Consider the following 13,599-nt stretch of genomic DNA (forward strand, 5'->3'; position numbering starts at 1 on the left):
AACCGACGGCTCTGTCTATGGTTCGTTGTAAGAAACCATGCGATGTACGCTCCCTTGGGCCGTGGAATTTCGCCGTATCGCCTCTACAGACTACACCGTCTATTACCTAACCATGCAATCAAACAATCACACGATAGTTCAGTAACATATATCTTCATTAATCTACCGATCATCCACCGTCGAACACTTCGAAAACAATGGTCGCGGTCACGGATTCAAGGACGTTCACAAGAAGAAATTATCAATAAGTGGCGCGCAGAATTATTTTTACTGGTTTTGAGAACTTCTAAAATAACTTGTAATCTGTATATCTTCACACATCGAACCGATATTGTATACCTATCACCGTCGAGAACCGATATTGTATACCTATCACCGTCGAAGTTTATGTCTTTCACTGTAGAGTTCTTTTTATCCAAAACACATATTCAGAAGAGTCCCACAGAGCAGTCAAATGAAAGGATAATTGCTTCAAGCGAATGAAATTGCACGAAAGAATGAAAATCAACAGCACACCATGGACGTGATTTAAACAATAGAGCTTGTGAATAGGACTATTTGAGTAAAAAGTGCCGTTTTTCTCGCAATTTTAGCAACTGTAACGACCCTTTATTCTTTAATACCTTTCCATAATGAATTAAACTAGGTTTAGGGCTTATACACACAGTGTACACTGATGTACAGAACTTTAAAAAGTATTCTGCTGGTAACGAACAGGGGTTTACACTCTAATGGGCGCAGTAAAACAATGGTCACGTCCATAGATTCAAGGACGTTCACGGGAGACACGATGGCAAATAGTGCAGTGTCGTAAAATTGCTTAGACTAGTTTTAGGAACAGTACAATATCTGGTCATCGGTGTACCGCTACCTGTGAATCGAAACGACAAGTGTAGACCTATAGCTTCGAAATTTTATGGGAGAGACACCACGACTGAGACCGACAGTAGCATAACAAACTATTCCCAATTGTTCGTCGTGTTTAATACAGACATCTCTGTAGGTGATTCTGGTTTCTCTTGAATCAAAAGTCCGACATTGACAAAATTGACATAAAATAAGTCCGAAAAGTTATGTTTTCAACTAACTGATTCATCTCCTTTGATATCCCCTATTAGCTACATGTAAACAGTCCGGAAAGACTGACATCGATGTCTCCCGGGCCCCCATTTCTTCACCGTTTTGCAAAACATCTCATCAGCCGGACGCATGGGCAATATCTTTGTACGTTGGTCAAAACTAATGACAGTATAGGTCAGGATGTAACATCGGTCAAAGTAATATTGAATATGGAAGACGAAAATGCTTTCATTGATTGACAAAAATGAGAGGGAACGAGTCAGTAAATATCGAACCATAAAGGGGAGATCGAGACTGCCATCCCCCATGATTAATCAACTGGGAACAAAATATATATTTCGATCAACAGACTTACACAACCAGAGACAGCATTTTATTCAGCTGTAAAATAAGTCACCGCCTTTCCTATAATAACACCCCGTTTGCGTTTCGATCTACTCTGCTCTGTCTCCAATCGGTATGGCCGTCCGGGTTTCGCCTGCCGTACTGACTGATACATGGTTATTTCTTCACATATTTTTTCATCGTTTGGCATAAAATACAGCATCTCTTTGGTGCACAAGGCAAATCAACGTTTAGAAGGAAAGTCACAGGAGGTTAGGATATTATATACCGTAGGTGAAATTAGAATGGAATGTTGAAGATGAAAAGACTTTTATCAGTCGACAAAAATTGCCATAAACCGAGAATTGAGATTGTCTATATGATTTATTAATTGGGAACAAAAATATTCGATTGAGTCATTAAGTTTGTGTTTGATTCGTTTTAAAATGTGTTCCTACATTCTTATCCGATTGTTTGTGTTAATAAAAATGTTTGTTTCGCCTCGGATATTTGTAGGGAAGTTTGGATTAGTGTGGACGGTAATGTTTTGTTTGTGTGAGTGAAAGCTTATGGCGAGACGAAAAAACATTTTTATTAACACAAACAATCGGATAAGAATGTAGGAACACAATTTAGAAACGAATAAAACACAAACTCGACACAAAAACATTTTGGATAGTTCGGTGGGGAGCCTCTTTCACATCTTTACAGCCAGTACGACGTCGTTCGTTTCAGCCATCTTGTTATGCAGTATGCTTGGCCATACACACCTTTGAACTCGAGAGGGCGCATTAAGACGTCTTAAATATCAAAACAATGGCTTAATTTTGTGAGTATGGACACGAGCGGACCCAAACTATTAATCCCCTGTGTTTACAAATCACAAATAAAGTCGCTGAAACGTTTCAACGTTTCAATTTTTGCCTGTATGAACGAAGTATATAAGCTATCAGCAGAAATCTCCAATTACATCATGGTAGGATTATTTTAAAGCAACCAATAATCTGAAAAATCTATTTGTTCAAGTCTTCAACTTAGACCTTGACTCACCTGTGGTAAGATTCTATCAAAGAAAAGAAATTTCAAGAATTTTATCAAAGAAAAGAAATTTGAAGAATTTACAGATTTAGGAAAAACAATGATGTTTGTGTTTGAATGAGCACAATATGCTTCTGTATTAGTGAAAATTTGTGTTTGTCAATTTGTACTTGAGTATATAAATCAATAGACATTTTGCACATATCTGTATTAGTGAAAATTTGTGTTTGTCAATTTGTACTTGACTATATAAATCAACAGACATTTTGCACATATCTGTATCCAATATGTAATTGGTAGGTACATCCTACAGACTAACAAACATACATGTACAACTGAAAATCCCTAGACACTACACATTCCATTACGGAATACATGTAATTAGATAGACAGAGGTCATATGCTTTCCATGGAAGGTAAACCTCTTTCCATGGAAGGTAAACTGCTTTCTATGGAAGGTAAACTGCAAACAGAATGTATGTGAATGATACCACATAATAAACAGTGTACCAACAATTATCGCAATTTGAGAACTGCACTGTCACACCCTTACAACATTGTAACCTCACTAGTGTTACCAATAAAACCTTACCAAGAAACAGTAAGTCTACTGCACCAGTCAAGTTCAACTTAAATTCATGAAGTAATTTTCTGTCTGTTATTTTGACAAGATATTACTAACAAAGTGGTTTTCATGTGAAAACTATCACACAGATCAGCATCTAGGTGGTTGCAAAGGTTTTTGATTTCAGTCTTGTAAAATTCATTTATATCATGCTGTTCATGCTGTGTAGATCATGTTGATAGTAACTCAGTATTCTGACCGTTTCAAGTAGTTTTTGTAATGAAAGGTTACTTTATTTTCCAACAACTTTATCTTTTGCAAAACTAGACTGTGACAAGATCTCTAAAATTTAATGAAATTTTCACTCTGCTTGTAAAATTCTGCATTTCTTTGGAAAAGGAAAGATGATTTGGTCCAGAATGAATTCACTTACACAATAACTTACAGTTGCACAGTTTCACAAATACAACAATACTGATTGTCACCATAAAATTTTTATCTTTTAATAAAACCATGCATCACCTAAAATGTTAATAGCATGCCATCATTTAGTACTTATAAATACAATTTTCAAATAAACATTTGACCATTGTTACGTGCAGAGAAAACGAACAAAAGGGTGAACTCAGCAGTTAACGTTTAAACAAAATTTATTACAAAAATAAAACTAATTGCTAAGTCAGGGGTAGAGTACAAGCTTTAAAAGTGTACAGATTACTTATCTCAGCTGGGACGGCAAAGCTCCAGTCTCAGAGTTGTAACAGTCAGTCGGATGAATGAACAGTCCTTTGGCTTGCAGGCTTGAAGCTGCATAAAGTCCACAGTATAAATCCAGCGTTGACAGTGAAGGTCTTGAAAAGTCTTGAGAATGACTACTGCTGGAGTTTAGTAACACACAAGAGACACGATCCCAAAAGTCTGACTGGAAGCTGAGCACGTCCCTTTTATAAAGGCATATAAGAACAATCTAGAACTTTTATTGACATGCTAATTACTGTTCTAAAATTATCTCCCTTACACAACTAATCAACTTTCCAGAACATTCCAAACATGACTAATTGAATTCAAGGTTGTGAGGTCATCAAGGGCAGTGACCTTGGGAATGTTCTAGACTAATTGAACTCAGGTCATGATGAGTGTGGGGGAAATGACCTACATAACACACCCCCTCTTCAAAAAAAGAAAATTTTTCAAAGAAAAATCTTTCTTTTACAAATGTAATCTTGAAAAGGATTTAAGTACTCAAATTTTGTTTTACTCTAAAGTAAAATTTCTTGAAAGTGAACAACAATAAAATTTCTTGAAAGTGAACAACAATAATTTCTAAATACGAGAGAGACAGTCTGCAATTAAATTGTCTCTGCCTTTGATATGTCTAATGTCAAGATTAAACTCCTGTAACATTAAACTCCATCTTAGCAATCTCTGATTTTTGCCTTTAAATTTCTGCAGAAAAACAAGAGGGTTGTGATCAATATAAACCACTATTGGCTGATTTGAAGAAGTAACATAACTTCAAAATGCTGTAAAGCTAATATCAAAGATAAACACTCTTTTTCAATTGTAGAGTAGTTTCTCTGGGATTTGTTAAATTTGCGTGAAAAATAGCAAACAGGATGATCTACCCCATGACTATCCTCTTGCAATAAAACAGCACCAGCAGCCGTATCACTAGCATCTACAGCTAATTTGAATGGCAAAGTGAAATCTGGTGCAGACAACACTGGGGCACTTTGCAGTATGGCTTTAAGTGTATCAAATGCCTGTTGGCATTGCTCTGACCAAACAAACTTTACTTTCTTTTTAAGTAAGTTAGTCAAAGGCTCAGTAATTGTGGAGAAATTTGGACAGAATTTTCTGTAGTAACCAGCCATACAGAGAAAGCGCATCAGTTGTCGTTTGCAGTTTGGTATGGGAAAACTTGAAATGGCACTGATTTGGCATCAACAGGTTTTACCTCACCCTGTCCTACAGTATGTCCGAGGTAAGTTACCCTAGCCCAACCAAACTCAGATTTGGCAAGGTGACAGTCAACATTGCTTTGCTCAGTCTCTCAAAGAACTTCCGCATGAGCTTGATGTGTTCCTCCCAGTTGTCACTATACAGGACGACGTCGTCAACGTAGGCTGCACACCCGTCTAGCCCAGATATGACGTCGTTGATCATCCGTTGGAACGTTGCCGGAGAGTTCTTCATTCCGAATGGCATCACCTTGTACTGGAACAATCCGTCTGGTGTAACAAAGGCGGATATTTCACGAGCACGATCCGTCAGAGGGACTTGCCAAAATCCCTTCAGTAGGTCAAATTTCGTCACATACTTGGCTTTTCCCACTCGGTCGATGCAGTCATCAATCCTCGGGATTGGGAAAGTGTCTGTCTTTGTTAAAGTGTTGACCTTCCTAAAGTCCGTGCACATACGATAACTGTGATCTGATTTGGGAACAAGTATGCACGGCGAACTCCAGTTACTTTTACTGGGTTCAATAAAGTCATTGTCCAGCAGGTATTTGACTTCTTCCTGGAGATATTTCGCTTTTGTTGGATTCAGTCTGTATGGATGTTGTTTTACAGGCTTACTGTCCCCAACATCAACGTCGTGATAGATGACGTTTGTCCTCGTTGGAACATCTTGAAACAGGTGTTTATATTCGTGGAGCAGTTCTTTCACCTGTTGTTGTTGTTCTGGCTGGAGGTGTGCCAACTTTGTAGACTCCAGCGTCTCCAGGATTTCTGAGTTCTGAAGCTTGACCGAGCCCAGCTTTGAGTTTAGAGTATTTTCACTCAAGTCAGTTTCAGTATCACTATCTTCATAATGGCCAGAACTGACTGTACTGACAGGCTTTGTTTTAGTAGGATTATCCCTATCCAAATATGGCTTAAGCATATTTATGTGACATAGCTGTTTTTGTTTTCGCCTGTCAGGTGTTATTATGATGTAATTTAAATCACTCAATTCTTTATCAATTAGGTATGGCCCAAAGTAACGAGCATGGAGTGGTTTGCCAGGAATTGAAGTAGAACAAGAACTTTTTGACCTGGTTCAAACTTCCGTTTTGAGGTGCTTTTATCATATTGGTTTTCATTGACTGCTGAGATGACTCAGATTTTCTCTGGCTAATTCACATGCTTTAGAGAGTTTCGTACGAAAATCTGACACATATTGCAAAATATTCAGACAATCATCATCGTCTGATAGGAATTTCTCTTTAACGAGCTTAAGTGGGCCACGGACTGTATGTCCAAATACAAGCTCAAATGGGCTAAAACCAAGAGACTCCTGAATTGACTCTCTAACAGCAAAGAGCAAAAAATGAATTCCTTCATCCCACTGCTCCTCTGTGTCAAAACAGTAGGTCCTAATCATGTTTTTTCAAAGTTTGATGAAATCGCTCAAGAGCACCCTGACTTTCTGGATGATAGGCGGATGACCTATACTGTTTAATGCCTAGCTGATCCATTACTTGTTGAAAAATACCAGACATAAAGTTGGAGCCTTGATCGGACTGGACACATTTAGGGAGGCCAAATAAAGTGAAAAATTTGACTAAAGCTTTCACTATAGTCTTTGTCTTTATATTTCTCAGTGGTATGGCTTCGGGGAACCGAGTTGATGTACACAAATTGTCAACATGTACTCATTTCCTGATCTTGTTTTTGGTAGGGGCCCAACACAGTCTATTAGTATCCTACTAAATGGTTCTTGAAATGCAGGAATTGGCTGTAAAGGGGCCTTTGGAATGGTCTGATTGGCTTTCCTACCATTTGACATGTGTGACAAGTTTTACAGAAATGTGCTACATCCTGCCTGAGATTAGGCCAATAAAAGTGACTGAGAATTTTATGATAAGTTTTCCTGACTCCTAAGTGACCAGCCCAGGGGGTTTCATGGGCCAGGCGCAATATTTCAGCACGGTAGGGCTTTGAACCACAATTTGATGTTTTATAGCCCAATCGTCATCAACCAAAACGTCTGGAGGTCTCCATTTACGCATGAGAATACCAGATTTTGTATAATAGGAAACAGAGCTATCTGAAGTTTTACCTTCATCATCTACCCTGTCAAACAAAGACAAAATATCTGGGTCTTTGTGTTGTTCTGCAATGAGATTTGATCTAGAAAATGTCTGACTTTGGTCAGCAGAAGTTTTACTGGAAGTTTCAAATCCACGAGGGATAACGGAATGATCCGTGTCAAACACCTGACTGAGAAAGGTGTCATTTAAGTCAACATCTGTGACATTATTCTTGAGAGTATTTTGATTCTCAGAAGTTTTCTTTGACATGGCTCGAGTAATGGCACATGATGGGAAAAGGCCGGGAATGTCTTCCTCTATTGGCTCTGGATTTTGATCTAAACTAGGATTATCAGTCACAAGTGGATTAGTAATGACCTTGTCCCCAGCAAGGTCGTTTCCAAGAAGAAGGTGAATCCCTTCAAAAGGCAAAAAAGGCCTAATACCTAAAGTCACAGGTCCAGAAACAAAGTCCGAAGACAAATAGACATTATGGAGAGGAACAGGAATGTAGTCATTACAATCTACCCCCTTAATAAGAACTTTAGAACCTGAAAATGACTTTTCAGAAAACGGCAGGGTATCTGCCAACAAAAGAGACTGGGAAGCCCCGGTATCTCTTAAAATTTTGACAGGGTAGCGGAAGAGAAATCACTAGAAAGTGATATAAAACCATCATGAATAAATGGTTCGAAATACCCATAATGCTATCTTGAGGAAGAATTGACCTTGACCTCATTAATTGGGGATAAGAGGGGTTTAACCTCAGAAAATGTGTTGCACACATTATTAGACTCTAATTGAGTTGATGAAGAAATAAAGCCGGTGGGCTTAGATCCACTTTGACCACTTTGACCTTCACGTTTTCTTTTCAATTTGAAACAATCTGACATTAAATGGCCGTCTTTCTTACAATAATTACAAGAAAGTGTACCAAACTGTTTGTCAGAAGGAGATTGAGACTTGGGATCTGATGATGTGGGAGTGGTACTTGAATTCTGTGAATTGTTGACATTTGATTTCCTACTGTCCTTTGAAAAATTCTTGGATGAAAAGGAGGAGTTAAATTTACCTGCATTGTTTCTGTATGAAAAGGACTGGGATGGTTTGCTGAGAAAGGAAGATTTGTGGGTCAATGAATAATCATCGGCCAAACGTGCAGCAACCTCCAATGTATCTGCCTTTTGTTCATTGATAAATGTCTTGATGTCACTCCGGATGCACCTTTTAAATTCCTCAATCAAACAGCTGTCGTAATTTGTCATAATTCTGACTGACCTTTTCCGAAGAACACCAACGATCAAACAGTTGTTCTTTTGTTCGAGCAAATTCAACATAAGTTTGATCCTTCACCTTCTCACAATCCCTAAATTTCTGACGGTAAGCTTCAGGCACCAACTCATAGCCCTTGAGAATTAATTCCTTCACAGAATCATAATCTGAAGCCTGCTCTACTGACAACTGAATGTAAATTTCTCTGGCTTTACCCACCAAAGCACTCTGCAAAAGCATAGACCAGGACTCCTTAGGCCAATTCAGACTCTGAGCAATTTTCTCAAAATGAAGGAAATATTTATCAACATCCTTTTCTTGGAAAGGGGGAACTAACCTGAAATGCTTAGTGATGTCAAACTTGTCTGAAGGGAAGAATTTTCCTGACTGTCCAAGCTCTAAACGTCTCATTTCTAACTGTAGTCGATGTTCTTCCAATTCTCTCTCCTTTCTCTCTGTCTTTCTTCCATTTGTAATTCTTTGTCTTTCATTTGTAATTTTTCCTGCCTTTCCCTTTCTTCCATTTGCAATTTTTCCTTTTCTAATTCCAATTTCTTAAGCTCCAAATCTGCCTGTATTTCTAATTCTAATTTTTTGAGTTCGAAGGAAGACTCAGGGTCATAATCTTTTAAGGCAGACTCTTCAAAATGGCCAGAATTAACTAAATGTTTTGCAATCTTGAACTGAATTTCTCGCTTGCGCATAGATCTTTTGACATCTACTTTAAGGAAATTTGCCAGCTGCTATGAGGTTGTCTTTTCTGAGGGAATTAAATGTGTCCTGATCAAGGTCATCCATAAATTCGTCTGGCTTGAATTCCGCCATGATTGAATTTCGCTGAGTTCACAGTATACAGTAGTTTTGAAAAGGCTGTCAAAATGTTGTCAAACGGCTCAAAATATTCGTATCCCGGACGAGCCCCCAATTTTGTTACGTGCAGAGAAAACGAACAAAAGGGTGAACTCAGCAGTTAACGTTTAAACAAAATTTATTACAAAAATAAAACTAATTGCTAGTCAGGGTAGAGTACAAGCTTTAAAAGTGTACAGATTACTTATCTCAGCTGGGACGGCAAAGCTCCAGTCTCAGAGTTGTAACAGTCAGTCGGATGAATGAACAGTCCTTTGGCTTGCAGGCTTGAAGCTGCATAAAGTCCACAGTATAAATCCAGCGTTGACAGTGAAGGTCTTGAAAAGTCTTGAGAATGACTACTGCTGGAGTTTAGTAACACACAAGAGACACGATCCCAAAAGTCTGACTGGAAGCTGTGCACGTCCCTTTTATAAAGGCATGTAAGAACAATCTAGAACTTTTATTGACATGCTAATTACTGTTCTAAAATTATCTCCCTTACACAACTAATCAACTTTCCAGAACATTCCAAACATGACTAATTGAATTCAAGGTTGTGAGGTCATCAAGGGCAGTGACCTGGGAATGTTCTAGACTAATTGAACTCAGGTCATGATGAGTGTGGGGGAAATGACCTACATAAGACCATAAACTCATTTGAAACTCATTCTGCTCCACCATTGGAAATTTTGTGTAATATAAGAGTTGTAAGAAATTCCCAGTTCTTTGATTCAGACAAAAAATCTAAAATAAATTGCACTCTAAATGGATCTCTAATGGTTTGATTTCATGAAAACATTGCAACATTCCATTGCAGTTTCAATGGAAGACTAACTTTATTGATTGTACAATAAATGTCAAGGGAACTTGACCTGATTTCTTGAACAGAGCATTTATTTTAATATCAAATCAATCACCTCCACATCTGTCAGTTTTATAGTTCTTATTTGCATTTAAGAGAAGAGGTAAAATTAAAAACAAAATGATCAAAAAGAAAACTTACACATTACTCTCAGTTTCATGATCACCGCTGGTCTCAAAAGATAAAGGCTCTATGCTTGATAATATAAAACAATCGCCAGACCAGCAATAAATATCTATAGAATGAAAGTGTCAAGTGCAACACACTTCCCCTAAAATATTTTATTTTTTGAGGAATGGTTTCAGACATTCTTTTATTCCATCCTTAAACAAAATAGAATGTGTTGTGATACCGATACCTTCAAGCCTAGATCTATCCAAATGAGCATTGTAAGGTCTGGGTGCGCCTTTGGACGGCTCCTTATCAGCAACAATGTGATGAGTTGGCAGATCAAATATTTCACACATAGTGCTGGCCATCGTGTATTTTGTCATGGATTCATCTGCACTCCAATGATAAATACCCTTTATTGAAGAATCCTGAATATAAGGAAATAAAATTCATAGTATTTTATCGTAATCTAAAATCTTTCTTTGACACAAAATCAATGAGTAGTGATGCAGATCAACTTCAGTGCCATGGCATACGTAATAGCAATTTACGCAAAGCCGCCATTTGTTAAATGACAGTGGATGTACGGCAACATTGCCAATTTACATATCAAGAAGACAGGAAAGAGTGTATGGTTCAAGGAAACATAAATATGCATGGTCAGATCAGATGTATGGTCAGATGTACGGTCAGGCAACTTTGTTATATTCATCTTGACACCTGCCATCACATCGAGTGCAAAGGTACATTTCTAATCATAAATGTAAAATGGTTCTGATTTCATCAGCTCAATGTGTGATAAAGATTTCTAATTGTGACAAAATAAAGCAATTCATATCCAAGAAAATAAAAGAAACATTTGATTTTTTTAAGAGAAACAGAATATAGAAAGATATTGTTTACATAGCAGATATAACGTACAATATATGTATGGATAAACTTGGAAGCATTGCACAGACTGTTTCCAAGGAAATGAATGCTTACATATTTCAAGTGACTGGCCAAGATTTTTACATGATGTGTACTTTGCTTCTAGTCTCTCAGCCTAATTAGATTATTTGAATGAATAAAATTTGTAAAATGTCGACAGATACTCAAAGGGAAGAATGGACTTTTGGAAAAAATATTTTGGATTTCAAAAATTATCACAATTTTTCACATATGTACAGTTTGTGTTTGAAGACTTGTAAATTTGTTATTGGAACCAAGGTTTTACCATTATGGTTTGGTAATCATCAAAAATTTCATTTTTTGCAAAATTACAGAAACAAGTAGACAATTTTCATGTAAGCCCTGATTTTTATTCTTGATTTTTTCTTGGTTTACAGAAGTTTAACATTTGAAACATATCAAGGTTAAAAAGTTTAAAATTTGATTTTTAAGGTTCCATTTCTTTGACTAATCAAAATCTTTTACAAGATCCCTGTCAAGTGACTGTCAGAACACTGACTGACAACATGAGATGGCACAATACATAAATAACTCTGACATCAGGAAGAGTATTCCGTACACAGACCCACACTCACTGGTTAACACAATGGTTTACTTTCAAAGGAACAACCGGTTGCTTTGCTCATTCTCCTAGGTTTAAGTCCTGACTTCCGTTGATTTAAATGGTTTTTGAATTCATTAATTGCTTTTGAAAAGAGCTGTTCAAATGTTAGCAAGGTTCAATTCAAACTCTACATAAACACTTTACGACTGACTACTTCACCAGCTGATCTTGGGACCTATGCTTGTGTTCAATGAAATAATGAGTATTTCAAAATCAAAAACTTCTGAAAGAGTAAACCAGACCCGAGGATGAAATAGACAACATCAAAATTTGAGAAAGGCAAATTATTGTAATTAATATTTATGTTTATTCTCTTCAGCCATACTGTGTAAGTGTTATCACTAAATATTTGAATCTTGAAGATATTTGCAACACAGGAAGAACAATTTTATTACGAATATTTGATTAATAATACATTATTGAACTCTAACTCATTCTGTCATTGCTGTGACCCATACTTGTCATCTACATCCTATTGGAAGAGATTGCACAAATGGTGTCTGAAGTTCTTTAATACAGAATACAGCCCTTGTACAAATCACTTTATATCAAAATTAAGACCTGATAATACTCAAGTATTTTAGAGAAAGATTATAGTGAGTAAATTAAGTTATCATATTACCATATTAAATTATCTTTGTCAACATTTATATACTATCTTTGGAAAGCTCAGAGAAATGTAACTGCAGCATGCTTGAACATGTTAGGCATATTATGCTTGAACATGTTAGGCATATTGATTCAAGGTAATCATTTTATGAAACTTTTAATAAATTCTGTCAAAAACAATGTTTTCCATTTTCAACTTTCTCTTTTTACAAAACTTTCATAATATTTTTTAATCAAAGATAAACTCACAGTGACAGATCAGAATAAAGTTATCAGGTCACTTGTCAAGTACAAATTCAAAATTTACCGAAACATATAGACTACAATTGATACACAGTATATGTGAGATCTACTGTGAAGAGTGTATTCACTGTGCTGCTAGAGTCTAAACAAAGCTGGATGTAACCAAGAATTGTTACAATTTCAAGTAAACTTTCAGCATTTTCATGTAAATCTTATAACCTCCAAGCTGTCTAAACAGCAAACTGTATAATTTCTGTAATACCAGTATCTAACATAAATCTGACCATTCAAAGAAGACAAATATAACTCGACAGAAATAAAGTTCAGTATGACAAATTACAAATTTGTACATATAATTCAATTCTACATCATTACAAGTTTTTATACAATCAATAGCAGACATTTTTCAGCCAATAAAGTTTGATGTTTTCTCTTACTTTGATTGATTCAAAGACATCCTTGAGTCATACTCCACACAGGAAACCTTTAGCTTGAACTTTCAGCACACTTTTGATTTATATTAACATGCACTGACATAAATCAAATTAGGTCTACCACTTACAATATTAACATTTTAAGTAAAAATCACAAATTATGCAAATTATTTTCACTTGAAAGCATCAAAGGTGCCAATTTATGGTCATTTAAATAACATGGCTTATTAGATCAGTGCACAATCTCCTTAAACAAGCCATGCATAACATGAATTGAGTAGTTTGTAGAATTTACAAGTTATTTGAACAACTTGTGAATCAATCACAGCAAGACTTCTGATTAAAGATGCACTTTTATCACAATGGTCATGTGATCAGTATGTAGGTATGGTGTCAGCTGATTGGCTGACTGCTAGATCTCACTTTACCCATTTCTAATTCATAATTGGTGAACGTCAATCACATGGCTAATACGACCTTGTTCTGCCAATAAATGTATATTTTTTTTTTTTTTTTTTTATTTAGTCCATCATCCAACGGGTGCTAGCCCATTTACAGGATGAGGTACCCATAACCCACTACCCCAATGGAGCACTGAGGAGTAAAGTGCCTTGCTCAAGGGCACAACACCGAGCTAGA

The 13,599-nt window shown here is 36.6% G+C and overlaps 1 protein-coding gene across 4 annotated transcripts in view; it reads right to left on the bottom strand.

Moving 5' to 3' along the window:
* Positions 1 to 10,118: 10,118 nt before the first annotated feature.
* LOC139131980 (methionine adenosyltransferase 2 subunit beta-like) overlaps positions 10,119 to 13,599 on the bottom strand; it is a 35,554-nt gene continuing 32,073 nt past the window's right edge. For all 4 annotated transcript variants that reach the window (XM_070698327.1, XM_070698324.1, XM_070698325.1 and 1 more), the window contains one exon: positions 10,119 to 10,547. In XM_070698327.1, coding sequence (XP_070554428.1) covers positions 10,290 to 10,547 — 258 coding nt within the window. In that variant the 3' untranslated portion in view covers positions 10,119 to 10,289. The remainder of the gene's footprint in view (positions 10,548 to 13,599) is intronic.

The sequence above is a fragment of the Ptychodera flava genome, chromosome 4 (genome assembly GCF_041260155.1).
Source record: "Ptychodera flava strain L36383 chromosome 4, AS_Pfla_20210202, whole genome shotgun sequence".
Taxonomy (NCBI): Eukaryota; Metazoa; Hemichordata; class Enteropneusta; family Ptychoderidae; genus Ptychodera; species Ptychodera flava.